A 16,233-nucleotide genomic window follows, 5' to 3' on the forward strand; every position below is an offset into this window, starting at 1 on the left:
GTGGGGGTAGGGAACCACGGGGGCCACCCTGGCTGTGAGACCAAATCAGGCCCCATCAGTCACCGTCGCCCCAGCACTGAGCCCACCAGCCCCCTGCCCTGGCCCCGCTTGGCACCCTGCGGTGTTGTCCTCAGCCTCTCATCAAAGTAGCTTCCTGGGGGCGGGGTGGAGGGCTGCGGCTGGGCTTCCCCACAAGCCAGCTCCCCCAAGCTGGGAAGATGAGACCCCTGGGGTCAGGGCTGCGTCTGGCGGCCTCCCAGAGGGGAAAGTGGGGATGGCACTGGCAGCAGCTGCCGAGTTAGAACTCCGAGTCTCCAAGTGACCACAGACAATCCCCCTTTCTCTACCCCCTACCCAGGCAGCCCCCTGCCATGCTCTGCCCTCCCGGCTAGACTCCTAGACCCTTCTAGTGCTTCCACCCCACCTCCTCCTCCCCCAGCTTCTCTTCCCCTTTCTCCTAGTATTGATTTTTCTTTACTGGTTTTTTTTTTTTTTTAAGGTGATTTAATTGCTTTTTTAAGGTTACTTCAGTCTGGGGCTCTGCCAAGAAATCAGGGAGCTACTCCCCAAGCTCTCCCCAGCACTCGTTGCTACCCCGTACTCAATGCCTAAATTGCCCTGCCATCCACTGAGATCATGGGGTCATACTCTTTTAACATACTGGCCTCCGTCATCATCAGCCCAAATCACACTCCTCTGGAGGGCACAAAGTTGGGGGGTGGGTGGAGAGGAGAGTTCAGGCCACGGGGAAGTAGAACTGCATTCACTCCCCGCCAGTGCCCCACAGCCAGCTGTCTCCAATTGTCCCCGGGTCCCCATCACCCCGTCTCCCAGACCCCTAGGAATCTGGTTACGCTTGGCGAGAGTCCCCCTTCCATATCCCTGCAGCCCATCCTGTGCCTCCCCTCCAGTCTCTTCCGTCTCTCCTGCCCCCCTACACCCCCTTCCCCTCTGGCCCCCCGTCCTTCCCCACCCCCCCCCCCACGTCCCTCTCCCTGCTTCCCTGCTTGCCTCCCTCTCTGCCCGGCTGCAGTTGGGTGATAATCTCCCTCATTTAGCCTCCCGGCTGCTTCCCCGGCTCATTGCCCAGCTGGTCCCTGGGGCCTGGCCCAGCTTCTTCCCCACCCCCACCCCCAGCCCTGCGCCCAAGCTCCCCCATCCCCTCCTGACTTCCCCCACCCACTCCCCAGGGACCACCTGCCCCCTGCAGTGAGCATCAGGGCCAAAGTGTGGTTGGCCAGGACCTGAGCTGGGTGTGAGCAGAGGGAGAGGGTCTGTCGGGGACCTGGTTCCCGAGTAGGTGTGGGGCACAGGGGTAAGGGGGCTTCAGAGCCAGATTTCCTCCGCTCTCCAGTTGTCCCCATTTCCCAGATTTGTTCCTAGTCCAATCTCCACCCATCTCCACCCCCCAGAGGGTGAACTAGGTTTCCTGATGGCAGTGTGTAGACTGAGAGGCAGAGATTAGAGTGGCATCTGTACAGCCAGATAAGGCAGGGCATGGGAATGCGGGACAGAGGGTGAGGGAGATGACAGGGAGGGCAGAGGGTTCTTACAGAGCACCTGAGAAGGTGCAGGTTTTATTTGGGCAAAATGCCTCAAAGGCAGATCCAGACACCTCTCATGATCCAGCTTGGGGGCTCCTAAGGGATCCTCCAAGGTCCTTATACCCAGGCTTTTGGGGCTTCACCTCTTTTCCCAGCAGAGGGACGCCCCCCACCCCATGCTGAGTGAGTTGCATCTGCCCCTTCTCACCTTTGTGTCAGCCTCAGACTCCCTTCCTGGGTGGCCCACACATAAATGACATGACCCCCAAACTCTCTCCTAGAGAGAGTCCCCAGCCTCCCCCTCCTCCCAGTGGACACCTTGCCACCCTTCCAAGCCCAGACACCTGTCCCAGGCCTGGCTCTGGTGCGGACCAAGGGATGAGCTAGTGTGGGACAGACGTGGGCGGGAAGGGACAAGGATGGGGGGGTGGAGGCCGGGCCTGGGCCAGGCCTGGCTGGCGAGCGAGCAGCGGTGACAAACGGGCTGTGCGGGGGCCGAGGGGCGGGGGGCGGACGGCGGCTGATTTATCTGGGTTATTTATGCCGCGGACGAGGCAGGAGAAGCGGTTAATGAGAGTTCCAGTGAAGGGGGGTGGGGAGGCCCGGACGTGATCTGAGGCGACTGAAGAGGGTTAGCGTCCCACCGCCAGGCCCTGCCCCCACTGCCCGCCAGCATTCTGCACCCCCTTCCCTGTCCTAGGGCCAACCCAGCCTGATTCCTCTCCTGTGGCTCACACCAACACCCCCCCCCATCCCCTTTTGAGGATGGCCAAGCCAAGGCAATGGATCACCGGGGCCGAAGGACACCAGGTCCAAGATCGAGGGGCAGACAACCGGAGGAACTGAAGAGAGGACCAGGAAAGGGAGAGTAGGGAAGAAGAAAGATGAAAAATCTTGGCTAGTCAGAAACTGACCAAGTCTGCGGGGCCTGAGGGGGTGGGGCGGGGTAGAAAGAGACCAGTGTGGGAGTGGGTGGGCATCAGGCAACCTCTGAACTGAGGCTGGAGAGAGGGCAAGGGGCACTGGAGGGCAAATTTGGGGTCAGCCAGGAGCCGTCATGGAGGCCTGAGAGACAGACCGGCTGGGAGTGGGGGTGCTGGTCAGAGAGAAGAGGGAGCCAGGGAAGGAGGGGGAGAAGATCCAGAGAAGGAGGGGGAGAGGGCTTTGCAGCAGCGAAAGCTGCTGGGAGCAGATAAGGCGGCACAGCAGCAGGAGGGATTAAAGCTCTGAGGGGCAGGGGCGGGGGCGCGACGCAGGACGGGGGGTGAGGGGGGGCGCGGGGTGAGGGTTACGAAGGAAAGGGCTGAGGGCAGGACATCAGGGCCAAGGAGATGAGCAGGAGAAACAAGGGCTGTGAAGGGGGCAAGATTAAATCAGGGGCCGGGAGATGACTACTGCCTGGCAGAGAGGAAAGGAGTTCCTGATCATCTCTTCTGGGCATGGGGGCTCTGCCACTATTGGTGAGGCCCCATACCCGGCGAGTACCAAGGGTGGCAGAGCTAAGCAGGGGTGAGCAGGGTAGATTGTGTGGGAATGGCAGGTGCCGGCCCTGGGAGCCTCTGAGCTCCTGGCTGGAGAACCCAGGGCAACGCAGCGCCTCCTCGAGGTGACCAATGGAACTCTGCCACGGGGAGCAACAGTCAAGGGTGCTCAGCCCACCCGCCCCGGGATGGAGCGCCAGCCCCATCATGCCCAGGGTGGCAAGAACTAATGTCTCAAGGGGCACTTCTTCGTAGGGAGGAGTATGGGCCCGGAGGGTGGGCCGTGGCTTGCCCAGGCTCCTGCTCAGACCGGGCAGCCCCTTAGCACCTCCTGCCCTCCGGTTCTCCGTGCCTCCCAGAAAGGTGTGCTCAGGCAGGGTGAGGCCCCTGCTCCCTCCAGAGGAGCCGAGGTGGCCGAGGCGGCAGAAGGGGGAGCCTGGAGGGAAGGAAGGGGAGGAGGAAGAAGGGGCGGGGGGAGGGGAGCGGGGGTGGCAGGCGGGGCAGAGTAATTGCGTGTTTGTCAGTTCTCCTGTCTGCACAGGAGGGAGCGTGTGTGGTGGTGGGTGTAGCTTCGCCTCGAGGAGTGTGTGTCTGTTGGCAGAAGTGTCAGTGTGTCTGTCTCAGGGGTCTGGGCTCTCTCCTTGGCCCCCGCCCTCCCCTTTGTGTTTTGGGGAGCGCAGCTCTGGGCACACCCAGCTGTGCTCCGTGCTGATGCGGCAGATGTGGCGGGGCCCCAGCTGTGCCTGCTTCCCGGAGAGGGGGAGGGGGCTGCAATCTGCTCCCCCGATAATGGCTGCTCAGCGCCAGGGGGAGGGGATGGCGATGGGGGTGGGACTGGGGCCCTGGTCAGCCCCGCCAAAGGGACAGGAGGGAGATGAGGGCCCTGCCCCCACCCCACCCCGGCCAACCTCCCCCCAGTCTGTGTTCTTGGCTCGGCCTCTCCCCCTCGCTGGCTCCTGAAGCCCATCCAAATTTCCGTCCAAGCTCGGTCCCGGTCGGGCCCCAGCTCTCCTCCCATCGCCCCATCCAGCTCGGTGCCAGGGACCTGCCCCCCTCCCCAGCCCCCAGCTTGCTCCCCCTCGTGGATTTTACAGAATCATCTTTTTATGGAAACCTAAAAAAGCACTAATGGCAGGAGCGCACCCCTCCCCCGCATCCCTTCCCCCGCTCACCCCCCACTTCCCACCCCAGCTCCCTCCCTTCTCCCTTCTCAAACCCTTTGGGGGCCAGCACCCTCCTACTCCTACAGGGCCAATGAAGACCTAGAGGTGGTGGAGAAGGGGGCTCCCACATCCTGGGCCCTGAGCTGTGCCCTCAGAGGCAGACAGGGTGCTGAGTCCCTCCTCGGGCGGACAAGGGCTGGAGGGGAGTGGAGGGCATCACAGCTCCTTCCTAGACCCCCACCTCTGCCTGAGCACACACGCAGCAGTGACTAGGGCAGCCTGGTGGGAGGGGGCATGTTACAAGGATCTCCGCTACACTGGCCACCCCCCCGCTTCAAACACTGACCCTCTCCCCTTCCAGTGCCTCTCCCCACCCCCACTGGGCCTAGGAGGGGGGTCCCGGGGGCCAGGGCCTGACACAGACTTATTGGATTTCACGGTGTTTTGCTGAGAAAATAATTAAATTATCATATTTATGATGGAGCTGCCATGGCCTCTGCCAACCACTTGGAACAGAAGGGTCAGGACTGGGGGGAGGGCAGGGAAGGGACCCAGTCTCTGGCCCCATAGCCCATCTCTCTCCCAGCTCCCTCCTCAGGGAGTTGACCCCAGGCCCAGAGTAAGCATCTGTTGTTCCCTCCAACCCCATGCTGATAATGGAAGGTCTGGGCTGGAGGCAGGGACAGGAAATGGGAAAGAGGCTGAGTCAAGGCAGGTCGTAGGTCGGGACTGCTAAAACCCGGCTCCTTTCACACACACTCCCATACAGCCTGCAGGGCCTGAGGGGGCTGGGAGGTCACATCTAGCCCAATTCCCACATTACCCTCAGCCCGGCTCCAGAGAAAGCACATCTTCCTAACTGCTCAGCTCTGATGCTCTGAAATCCTGGGCTCTGTCCCAGACCCTGGTGCTGATAACAAGGCCCCGGCACCCTGCCGCCTGCCACCCCTGCCTGCTGCCAGGACCCCCTCCTCCCTCCCACCCACGCCCTGCCCCCCCATTCTCTTTGGGTAATTAGATTCCTCTCAATTAGCAGATTACGATCATTACCAGCTCATCTGGCAACTAAGCTCCGCACCCACAGCTGGGGAAGGGGGGGGGGGGCACCAAGAGGGGCACACGGGGGTCACGGGCAAACATGATAGATGGTTGGGTTTCTCTGGGGCTTCAGGAATGTGGAGAGGACTAAGACCTCCCAAAGGGCAGAGTTGGTGGCGGGAGGTGGCCAGGGCCCCTCCTCTCCCAGCACCAGGGGCCCCACTGTGCTGCAGGTACCAGCTTAGTTAGGTCTGTCCTGCCTGCCAGGGGAGAAGACAGACACCAACCAGGCCTCGGGAGGGGAGAAACCCCCACCCAGCCAAAAGCCAGGCGAGGAACAGATGGAGCTGGCAAAGCGGAAAACAGGCTGGGGCCGGGCTGGGCAGAAACTGAGGAAAGCAACCACCGGCTGATCCAATCTCAGGCCTGTGGCTCTCAGTCTGTGAACCCACGGCCAGCACCCCACGGCCCCACCGAAATCCTTCACCCTTCCCTTCAGAATCCTTACACTCAGAGCCCGAGCCAGGGCCAACGAAGAGGAACAGGAAGGCTGGCAAGCTGGCCATGCTGGGGTGGGGGTGAAGGCAGGGGCCAGGCAGGCTGGGAGCCTTGGGGGCCTTCCTCCCTAGCAGCGAGAGGCTAAAGGCACTGGGAGGGGGAGATTTACCAGGTCTCCAGATTCATTATTCATGAGCCGGCAGCGATGACTCCAATTTAAATGCTAATGTGGGGGGGCCTGACTCAGCTGCCCCCCTTCCACCCCCACCCCCAGCCCAGGCACAAACGGGAGTCCGTGCTGGCTCCAAGGTTCACGGGGGTTTATTAGGGAGCGGAGAGGGAGGCCTGGAGTCTCCCCAGCCACCCGGCCACCCACGTTGCTCCCCGACATGTGAAGATCCTGCCTGGCTTCCTCCGGTCTTTTTGGACAGAGGCTGGCCATGCAGGCAGCAGCCTCGAGGGGGGTGGGCAGGAGTTGGAGGGGTGCCTTCTGGCAGTCCCCCTCAGAGGATGATCTGGTTGGTAAAGCTGCGGCTCAGCTCCTTGTGTGGCAGAACAATCGAGTTCAGGATGAGCACCTCAGCGGGGATCCGGACGCGGCAGCCTGCAGGGGGGACGAGGGCACCAGGAGGAAGCCATGGGGAGGGGAGACCAGAGGCCAGGAGCTGGGGCCACTGCCATCCGGGAGGGATCCCTCCCTGCCCATCTGTGCCCTGGCCTCTTGCCCCCAGTGACTCAAATCAGGGCCTGGCACACAGCAAGCACTTGGTAAATGTTTGCTAAGGGAGTAAACACGCACGTGTATGTGTGCACGCAAACACACACACACACACACACACAAACACGTGCACGCATGCTCCCCACAGGGCAAAGCCATCACCTGTGGAGGTTTTCCACAGCCGTCTGTCCCCTAGGAAGCCATACCTAGGATGGTGATGGCAGGCAGCAGCTTCCCATCCTTGAAGAGGCTCTCACTGTCCATGTGTGCTCGCGGGTCGTTGGGATTGGGGTCATTGGGGGTACCCTCCACACGGGCCCAGCGCCCCACAGTGCTCCCCCAGCCCACAATGGTGTGCAGAACACACGTGTGCTCCTGCCAAACACGACAGTGTGAAATGAGGGAGTAGAAGGTGCCAGATGCAGAGCCCACGGGGTTCACCCCTCCCCTCCAGCCTCGGGGTCCCATGCCCTGCCGCATGTGCCTGGGCACCTACCTGCAGCGTGGCTCCATGGAGGACAATGCTCTCTCGGAGCCGCACACCCTCGCCCACGGTCACCCCCTCCCCAATGGAGACATTGGGGCCCAGCTGTGGAGAGGAACACATACTATGACCCCTGGAGGGCCTTGGAGAAACCCAAATCCAAACCCTTCATAGAACAGATATAGGGAAGGGACCTGCTTGTGGCCACACAATGGGCTGACAACGCAGAGCCCAGCACTCTGAGCTCAGGAGTTATCTGCACCGCCCCACCCATCCGGACAGCCTGGCCCACCGCTTACCACAGCCGACGGGGCCACCTTGGCCGTTGGGTGGATGTAAACGTTTCCTAGAAGCAGAAGAGAAGACCTGGGGGCAAATACCCTAAACCATATCTGGTTCAGGGAGGGCAGGGATTGAGTCTTCACCTCTGAATCTGAGGTTGGGAGTCATGGCTCAGAGGGTACAGGAGGCTGGGGTGGGGGGCAAAGATTAGGAAGGGGGCAGGGCGGGTACCTCGGATTCGTGGACCCCCTGGGGTGTGCTTGGCCAGGCGTTCTGGGTGAGTGAGCTGGTACTGGCCCAGGTAGAGGCGGGAGGCATAGAGGGCTGAGCTGGAGGGGCCACAAAGTGGAACAGGGGTTCAGGGGCCAGCAGGTGCCTACCACCTGAAAGTCTCAACCCCCAGGTGCCCCGCTCACCTCCCAGAGGCATACGTACCCTGCAGACTTGATCTGGCTCCAGATACCATCAGTGAGGTGTACATAGATCTGGCCCTGTCCAGCCAGGGCTGAGAACACATCCTGTTCCAAGCGGATGGTGCCTGCCCCTGGCCATAGGCCTGAAGAGTCCTCCCTGGTAGAGAGGAGAAGACGTGGGCATCAGTGCCCCGGCTGACCTGGCCTGGGAGACCCACACAGTCTCTCAGAGGATAGGAATCTGAGGGAATCCCACCCCCTCTCCAGGTCTGGTCAGATCCTCTCCAAGGGGAGGCTTATGTCCCCGGAGACTCTCCCACTGCCCTTACCCACATCACCCTCCACCCCTAGCTAGGGTGGTATCCCGGGGGATCCCCAGGCATGGACCACACCCCATCTCTGCCCCCTGTCCAAGAAGTTGACCCAGATATACCTTCCCCCCATTTTCCTATTCTTCTCCCCGTCCACTCCTCCCAATCCCACCACCGGCTACCCTCCCTCTCACAGGATGGAAGGAAACACAGACACTCACCCCAGAGGAAGACAGCTGGTGAGGGCAGAGACAGTCACAGAAAGAGAGGGGGAGAGAGAGATGGTAGAGATGCCAGCTCAGCAGAAACAGACAGAGGCCAGGAGAGATGGAGAGAGAAGCAGAGATGGATGAGAGTGAGAGAGTGAGGCATGAGATGGGGAGCCAGCGGGGAGGGGGGGGTGAAGGGCAGGACCCACGGGGGTGGGGGAAACACGTCCAGGGCCTCCAAGGATGACCTGGGGAGGGGACTGTGGTCAGCAGGACTCTGGGCACTATGCTCTGAGGGGAGCGTCAGCCTGAGAGAGAGAGAGAGTGTGTGTGTGTGTGTGTGTGTGTCTCTCTCTCTCTCTCTCTCTCTGCATGTCTCTACACCCAAGCGTGTGTGCGCCCAAGTGTGTGTGTTGCCTTCTGTTCTGAAAGACATCTCTGGGACACTTAGGGCTTGAGAGAAATGGACCAGAAGGGGAGTGGGCAGGCAGTGACAGAGGAGGAACCGGGATGGATAAGGAAGAGGGACAGAATGAGGTTAGAAGGGGAGGGACTGGGAAGGCTCAGCTGGGGATGACAAGAGGAAAGGAAAAGGAGGAGGAAGGTGAGCGGGTAGAGATGGAGCCTGCAGAGACTGGGGTGGGGGGGTAGGGGGGGTTACGGGTGGTCTGGGACGGAGTGGTACTTGGGTTACAGGGCCATGGGGCCCGCCTCACAGTTGCCCATCCTGCTGGTTACGCTGGAAGACGTCCCGAAGGGGCTTCAGGGCTTCGGGGGAAAAGAGGTAGATGCCGCAGTTGATGATGTCACTAACAAAAGTGCTGGGTTTCTCCACGTAGTGCAGGACCTGGGGACACAGCAGGCTGAGTCTGGTAGAGGAGGGGCTGCTGCCACCATCCCCTAAGACCTTCTGATCTCCAGGTACTCCCCGCCGCCAGGGTGGTCTTCCTAACTGCAGTCACTGCCCTTCACCTTCAAGAGAAGTCCCAACTCCGTGCCTTTTCCCTCCCAATCCTCCCCACCTCCCAGCAGCCCTGGAGCACAATTCAATGCCGTCGCACCTGCCTGTGCCTGGAATGCCCTTTCTCCGCTCTTCATCTGGAAAACCCAGCTTTCAAAACCCGGTCCACTCTGCCACTGCCTCTGTGAGTCTGCTCTTGTCCTGCCTCACAGGTGGCTTCTCAGGTCTGGGCACCCGTGGCCTCTGGCCACACCCCACTGCGGCACCTGTGTCATTTGCAACGTTGGATTTTTGCCTGACTTTCCCACTGACAGGGGGTTCCTGAGAGGCAGGGATTGTATTTCTTTGGCTCTGTCTCTCTAACATCTAGCTAGTGCCTCGCATAAAACTTAAAAACACCCGAAATCACACATATTTATGTGTATGTGTGTATGTCTACCTGCGTGTGCCTGTTTAGATGTATTTTTAATACGAAAGCTTGAGCAAATAAAAGGTCGGTGTGAAAGTCAATTAGGCTCAAGGGCCGGGAGTTTCACAAACAAGGACAGAGAACCTCTGCTTTGCCCTGCAGGCCCCCTACCTGCAATGCCTTCCAGTCTCCTTCCTCTGTGTGAATTTAACTCGGCTCAGACCTTGCCTCTTCCAGGGAGCTCTCCCAGCCCCCACCCAGGCAAGGCTGGGGTGGGCCTCCTTTTGTGTTCCCATAGCACCCTGTGCATACATCTATTGGGGCGCTGAACCCATGGAAATTAACTGTTACCCCCTTGCTTTTTGCCAATCTCTCTAGAACAGATAGAAGATGAACAACCAAGGGTATGCCCCACCAGTCTGACAGCACTAGCTCCCCCCGCCCCAATAGCATTCCAGCATTCTCAGGGTGCCTGGGCGGCTCAGTCGGTTGAACATCCGACTCTTATTTCAGCTCAGGTCACGATCCCACGGTTTGTGGGATCGAGCCCCATATCGGGCTCTGCAGTGACAGCATGGAACCTGCTTGGGATTCTTTCTCTCTCTCCCTCTCTCTCTGCCCCTCCTCCACACACGTGTGTGCATGCATGCACTCTCTCTGTCTCTCTCAAAATAACTAAAGTGCTTTTAAAAAAACAGCATTCTAGCATTCTCTAGAAGCAGAGGGGTGGGGGAATGAAGACACAGAGTAAGAACCCAGCCAGCCCCCTCTCTGCTCTCACCTCGTGTGTCTGTGGATTCTCTACAATGCAGCCGTAGTTGAGGGATTGTGTCCTGTTAGCCTGAAAGACAGACACACCAAAACAATGACCCGCCTGCTCCAGGGCAGCAAGGTCTGTTTTCTTGCTTTCTTTCCCTCCTCTGCAGCACCTGACACATATTTCTGCCACTGACAGGCCTTCAGCAGGGGGAGAACTGACAGCTGCCCTCCCCCTCCCTTCTTTCCAAGCAGCCACAGGGCTCAGGGTCTCCACCGCCACCTCAGCTACTGCTGGGATTTCTGGCACATTTCCCTCTTGATGTCGGTTCCCACTCCAGCTCCCTGGGCTGCCCCTGCCTCCCCGACACCCTGCATTCCAGGAACTTCTCTGGATCACCCCCTTTACACCCTCCAGCCTTCCCAGCCCCCTCACCGTGGTGCCAAGGAGCAAGAAAGGGTGAGGCTGGTGTCTGTAGGCATCCAACATAGCACTCAAGGGGAAGTCGGAACAGACGTCAGCATTGAGCACGAAGAAGGCCTCAGGGCCCCCAGCCAGGATCTGGTCCCGGAAATGGTAGAGACCACCCCCTGTGCCCAGGGGCGCAAATTCCTGCAGGTACCTGTCCCCAGGGACCCCAGAGCCAGCTCAGTGAGATCAAAGGAGGCAGATATCCTGAGCCTGGCATCTGACCCCTCCTGCTCCCAGGAGTACATCTGCCTAAGGCCAATATACTCAGCGATTCAGAGAGGCCCAAACAAGAATCCTCCCAGTATAGAAGGGTAAAGTCTGGCAAACACCAACTCAACCCACTCACAAGAACCCTGAGGCCTAGGTCACCGTCCCACACCCCCATATTGCACGTGTGCACAAACACCTGACTGGAAGGTTAAACTCCTGCTGGGCAGCCTCTAGAAACCGGGTAAGGGGCTCGTCAGGTTGGTAGAAGCCAATGAGCAGAATCTCCTGCATCCCAGGGACCTGAGAACAAGGGAAGAGGTTGGGAGGAAAAAGAAAATATCTGATAGGAGGGAATGTTCGGGGAACCCCTGGAACAGTCCCAGGAGTCCAGAGACCACAGTTTTGGTCTCAGCTGTGGGGCCCCTGGCACGCACTTTACGAATCTGGCCTGATTTCTCCTCCAGACAAAAAGGAAGTTAGAGGAAGTCTGTCCCTGGTCTTTCAATCTTTTATTATTTTACTATCCCCCCCCCATCCCCACCCCCACATCTGAAGATCACCCTAGGAAAGATTCTGCCCACCAAGCTGCATGAAAAGATAATCCTTTCATTTCCCCCCATATTTATTATCTGTCAATCTGAGCTTGAGATCAGCACGAGATATGGGTACCATTTATCAAGTGCCTACTTTGTACTAGGCACTTTACCAACCTCATCTCTAAGCTCTGTCAGCCCACAAAGCCCACCCCATTTGACAAATAAGGAAACTAAGGCTCACAAAGCGGGGAGAAATTTACTCAAGTCCTTATAGCAGGCAGAGACTGGATTCAGATAAAACTCTACCTGTCCCAATGATAAAAGCAAGACAGAAATTAGCTCCATAGTGAGCAACGGTTTGAGTTCTGTGCTTTGCTATCATTAAGGTTCCTCATGCTACAGCTTTAAATGGTCTCTAAGATTCCTGCCTGCTCGCACATTCCATGCTTTAAAAATAGGAGTGAAATCTAACCAAGAAGAGGCCAGATGAGAGACCAGATTAGTAAGGACAGCAGGGCAGTTGCACTGCATAACTCCAAGGGACACCATTCACACTGTCATTTGTAAATGGGAGTCCTTGGAGTTATGCCTGGTGGGAACAAGACACGGTTGGAAAGGGGGACGTACAGCATGAAGAAGATAAGCAGGAAGTGAGGTGGGAGTGGGGAGCCTACGGGGTTACCTGGGCACAAGCCTCAATGTGGTGCTGGATCATAGGGACCCCTGCCACTGGAAACAGGGGTTTGGGCACCTCAAAAGACAAAGGCCTGAAGCGAGTCCCTGAGACAGGAGAGAGAAGCCCATTACAGCTTCTTGCCTCCCTCCCTCTGCCTCCGCTCCACCAACCGCTCCAGCCCAACCTCCCTGCTCCTTTCCCCGGGGCTCCTCACCCTTTTGAGGGCCTCCAATCAGGATCACAGCTTTCAGCATGATGGCAATCGCTACCTAAACCTCAAATCCCAACAGAGAAATCAGGCTCAGATCTCACACCCCAATCCAAGAACCCCACTCACATCCCAAGCAAACCCCAAACCCCAAATAGAAACACTTAGCCCTCTCACAGGATGTAAATCCAAAATTCAATGTAGTCCCTCCCTGGACACAACACCTCACAAATCCCACACATCTGAAATCCCATCCCAGATTCCAACTGACCTTAAACCCCACAGTGGTTTCTCCTAAATCCTGAAATTCACACCTTGCAATTTGATCCAACAGACTTTCCTGTGGCCATAAACAAATCTAGCTAACTCAGAAACTCAGTAATAGACCTCTTAGACCCCAAACCTCAAAACCAAAACCCCAAACCCAATGATTTCCAATTGTTACATTCTTATGCTGTAGATGTTAAGCCCTGAATCCCAAGAGTGAACCCTGAATACTGAATCTCAAATCCTGAGTATGCCCTAGATATTTAACCACAATCCTAAGAGTGAATCCCTAGAAATAAGGTAACACTGATCCGCATCTCATGAATCCCAAGTCCGAGCAAAAACCCTCTATATGCCGAACTTGAATCCTAAAACTAACCTCTAAGTGATGAACCCTGAATCAAAAGACAGATTCCCTTGGCATCTTAAACACGGAATCTACTAGCCCCTGAGTCCCAATACTGGCGACGAGTGCTAAAACTCTGCATTCGGAGGATTGATTGCTGACCCTCTGAACCCTACAACTGACTCCGTCTAACAAACCCTAGCCTTGCTTAGACAGCGGTTGCGGGGCTAACACAAGAGCAGACCTCCGAAGGGCCAGCCGGGACCTCCGAGCAGCCACCGGTCTAGGGGCGGTCCCCTCCCTCCTACCCCTTTCGCCACCCCTCCATCGGCTCCGTTTACCACTAGGTCCCTTTATTCCAGCTCTGCGGCCAGCTACCGCTTGCTCCTTCCGCGCACGTGTCTTCTCGCGACTCGCGAGAACTCCTTCGCGGAGTATGCCGGGAATAGTAGTTCTTAAGCTCTTGTTTGCCGTAGCCCTCCTCGCTACCCCTCCTTCCAACTACGAAAGAGGAGGGAGGTGGGACTAAAGGGAGAAGAATGGGGCGCGGCCTAGGGATCGAGGGGAGTGGCTAAAGAGAAGGGTGGGGCCTAAGAGGCGAGGCTGGAAGCTAAGATTAGGACCCCGAACTGTCCAGGAACGGGCCCAGGAGTAGCAGTCAAAGTAGAGAACAGGGACGCGGAGAGGCGGGGCTAGAGACGAAAGGGGGTGTGGCCAGTCTTGAGATGGGCGTGGCGAGAGCCTCCTACCGCGAGTGGGTGGGGCTTGAGGGACTCAGAAAAAGAGAAGGCGGAGTCATAAGATCCTCCGACCGTCCGGCTGGTAAGGGAAGGAGCTTCGGTCGTTGAGAAAAACCTTGTCTCAGATTTACAGTCTGTAAAATAAAGCACCGGACCAGTCACTCTCCAAACATTCTGGTCCCAACATTCTGTGACCGTGGTGTGTGGGTCTGGAGTAAGCGTGGGATTGGAGTGCAGGGGAAAAGAAACGGCGTCTCCAAAGAACAGAACAGGCGGAGGGTCAGAGAGAGCAGCTTTATTAAGCAAGATGGAGGAGGGTTGTCGGTCCCACCCACCCCGGGGCTTGGAGCCAGGGCGAAAGGTACGAGAGTTCCTTTCAGGCCACGTCCACTCGTGCGAAGCTCTGGTCCATGCCCAGGCTGTTCTCCACGTACACCTCGTACTTGCCGCTGTCCTCGGGCGTGGCCCGGCGGATGGTCAGCGTCGTGGTGGTACTGCCGATCTCGAAGAACACCCTGGCGGGGAGGGCGGGAGTGGGGAGGGCGGGCCGCGGTCAGGTTACAGGCGCCCGGGGCCCGGCTGGTTAGCCAGCTCTGGTGCTCGCCTCCCGTTCCCCGCCCCCCGGCCCACTCCCGCCAGTTTTCTGGGCCCCGTTCCGCCCCAGCGGCAGGTCCCCGCCCTCGCCTGTCATCCTCCTCGATGTCCTCCCCGTCCTTGGTCCAGCCCACGTCGGGTGCAGGCTCGCCCATGATCTCCGCAGTCAGCGTCACCGTGGCGCCTTTGCGCGCCTTAGTGTTATCCGGTCCCTTTTGAATCTTCGCAGGGACTAGAAGAGAAAGGGCATGCGACCTAGTGAGGGTCCTAGGGGTGAGGCGGGGCAGGGGCATCACCTCCCCAGATAATACCCAGCGCTAAATACGAGATGGATTTAAACTCGCAGTGTGACGCTGGGCAAGCCTGTAGCCTCTCTGTGGCTTCATCTCCTCAGCTGTTAAGCCGGGCTAGCAGCTGCCGTTCCAACTTCCCACGGGGGAGAGGGGGGACGGAGGATCAAAAGAGGTACTACGAGTGCAAGCCCGGGAATGTTTACACACCTCGGTGCCCTGGAGACAGCTCCACGTAGTGGAAATTGCCCCGGGTTGGAGTCCGAAGACCTGGGCCCTAACTCTGGTAATGCCTCTGGTTCAATGTGACCTTGGGGCCCTGGTGTGGAGTGATGAAAGCCCACTGCGGACTTCTCAGTCTGGGTGGGAAGGGCTCCTGAGGCAGGCGGTGCCCCCAGCCCCATCGGGACTCGGCTAGGCCCAGCGGATCGCGCGCGGCTGGACCCAGTTGCGGCACCTGGAGGTGGTGCCGCTCTGCGTGGTGGCACCCGGGGCGCGCGTACCTTCCACCAGGATGCGCGCCGAGTCGGAGCACTGGCCGAAGGGGTTGGTTACGTTGATGCTGTACTGGCCCAGGTCTGCCAGCTCGCCGTCGCGCACCACCAGGGCGACCACGTCAGGGTCCTCGAAAACGTAACGATACTTGGGCCCGTCACGCAGCTCCTTGCCGTCCTTGCTCCAGCGGATGAATGGGTCCGGGAAAGCCGAAATGCGGCAAGTCAGCTTGGCCGCGCTGCCCTCGATCAGCACCACGTCCTTCAGTGGCTCCAGCACTCGTGGTGGCCCCTTCTCGCGAAGCTCCTTCCGGGACCTATCAGAGAGCCGGCTCAGGGCCCAGAGGACCCACGACACGGCTCTGGACCGCCGGCACCAAATTCCTCGCCCCCTCCCCCATTCGGTCCACTAGAACTTGAAATGTGGGGATGGGTTCGGAGGGAGCCTGCTCTTGAATTGTGACCCTGATGAAATGATTTATTCTTGTCGGCCACTGTGCCACACCTCACTAACGGCTTTCCCGTAAGTGCAGGGACCCCAGCGGTCCATAACACTGTGCTCAGCTTCCACCCCCCACGCAGCAGGGCGCTTTCTGCAGCTCCAGCTCCCCTCCTCCTGAGGGCTCCGGGCTCCCCCTCACCTGTGGCCCCGGTAAGAGGCCTGGATGCGAATGGCTGCTCTCTGGACCTGGGGGTCGTTGATATCCAGGGTACATCCCGGAGGCGGGGCCGCAGCTGCTGGTTTTTTGGCGGGAGCTGCTTTGGACATCTGGGGAGCGCAAAACAAACATGGGGTCTAGGCTCACACAGAGACTTTGACTTTCAGCCTTTTCCCTGTCAATTCAGAACATCTTGGCGGATGGGAGTGTCTGGGGCTGGTCTGAGGATGGGGACTCACCGCGGGCGGGTCGACTTCGGGACTTGGGTCGACTAGCTGGGTGGGAGGTGGGACAGAGCCCTCCTGGAAGGCACAGTAGGGGCACGAGCAGGTGCTCAGCCCAGGGCCCCGGTTTTATACATCACTCCCCTCCTTGCCTTGTTTGGCGTGGTTGCCCCAAGCCCCCCGGGGACCCCAGCCCCGCCCACTGACCCAAGCGGGCTCCTTATTTAGCCTGAGGATGTGTTGGGATGCT

General features: G+C 58.8%; 2 protein-coding genes across 7 annotated transcripts; both read right to left on the reverse strand.

The window, feature by feature from the left end:
* Positions 1-6,023: 6,023 nt before the first annotated feature.
* On the reverse strand, positions 6,024-13,408 carry GMPPA (GDP-mannose pyrophosphorylase A). 6 transcript variants are annotated; one of them, XM_047084939.1, is made up of 13 exons: positions 13,324-13,379; positions 12,376-12,436; positions 12,168-12,265; positions 11,146-11,249; positions 10,704-10,890; positions 10,293-10,352; positions 8,858-8,988; positions 7,644-7,778; positions 7,440-7,537; positions 7,226-7,272; positions 6,939-7,031; positions 6,649-6,817; positions 6,024-6,328 (listed from the first exon to the last, which is right to left on the reverse strand). In XM_047084939.1, exons 2-13 carry the CDS (start codon positions 12,413-12,415, stop codon positions 6,228-6,230), a joined length of 1,263 nt encoding a protein of 420 aa, XP_046940895.1. In that variant the 5' UTR covers positions 12,416-12,436; positions 13,324-13,379; the 3' UTR covers positions 6,024-6,227. The 6 variants fall into 6 exon arrangements, with proteins under 6 accessions (XP_046940895.1, XP_046940894.1, XP_046940893.1 ...); XM_047084938.1 differs by lacking the exon at positions 13,324-13,379 and adding an exon at positions 12,641-13,309 and having other exon boundaries at positions 12,376-12,430; XM_047084937.1 differs by lacking the exon at positions 13,324-13,379 and adding an exon at positions 12,641-13,309.
* Positions 13,409-14,098: 690 nt separating this feature from the next.
* SPEGNB (SPEG neighbor) lies at positions 14,099-15,869 on the reverse strand. Its single transcript, XM_047083460.1, has 4 exons — positions 15,742-15,869; positions 15,110-15,417; positions 14,407-14,548; positions 14,099-14,237 (listed from the first exon to the last, which is right to left on the reverse strand). The coding sequence occupies exons 1-4, from the start codon at positions 15,867-15,869 to the stop codon at positions 14,099-14,101; spliced, it is 717 nt and encodes a 238-aa protein (XP_046939416.1).
* Between the last annotated feature and the right edge of the window lie 364 nt (positions 15,870-16,233).

Source organism: Lynx rufus, unplaced genomic scaffold (genome assembly GCF_022079265.1).
Source record: "Lynx rufus isolate CCGP_SWC_20201006 ecotype Redwood Valley unplaced genomic scaffold, mLynRuf1.p SCAF_2, whole genome shotgun sequence".
NCBI lineage: Eukaryota > Metazoa > Chordata > Mammalia > Carnivora > Felidae > Lynx > Lynx rufus.

Coding starts and splice junctions, on each gene's coding strand:
- SPEGNB (XM_047083460.1), bottom strand. CDS start 15,869: ATGTCCAAAGCAGCTCCCGCCAAAAAACCAGCAGCTGCGGCCCCGCCT. Junction 14,549..15,109: donor GGCGCGCATCCTGGTGGAAG/GTACGCGCGCCC, acceptor TTTCTCTTCTAG/TCCCTGCGAAGATTCAAAAG. Junction 14,238..14,406: donor GACATCGAGGAGGATGACAG/GCGAGGGCGGGG, acceptor CCTCCCCGCCAG/GGTGTTCTTCGAGATCGGCA.
- GMPPA (XM_047084939.1), bottom strand. CDS start 12,415: ATGCTGAAAGCTGTGATCCTGATTGGAGGCCCTCAAAAGG. Junction 7,538..7,643: donor AGCCAGATCAAGTCTGCAGG/GTACGTATGCCT, acceptor TGGCCCCTCCAG/CTCAGCCCTCTATGCCTCCC. Junction 6,329..6,648: donor GCCTGCCATCACCATCCTAG/GTATGGCTTCCT, acceptor TCCCCCCTGCAG/GCTGCCGCGTCCGGATCCCC.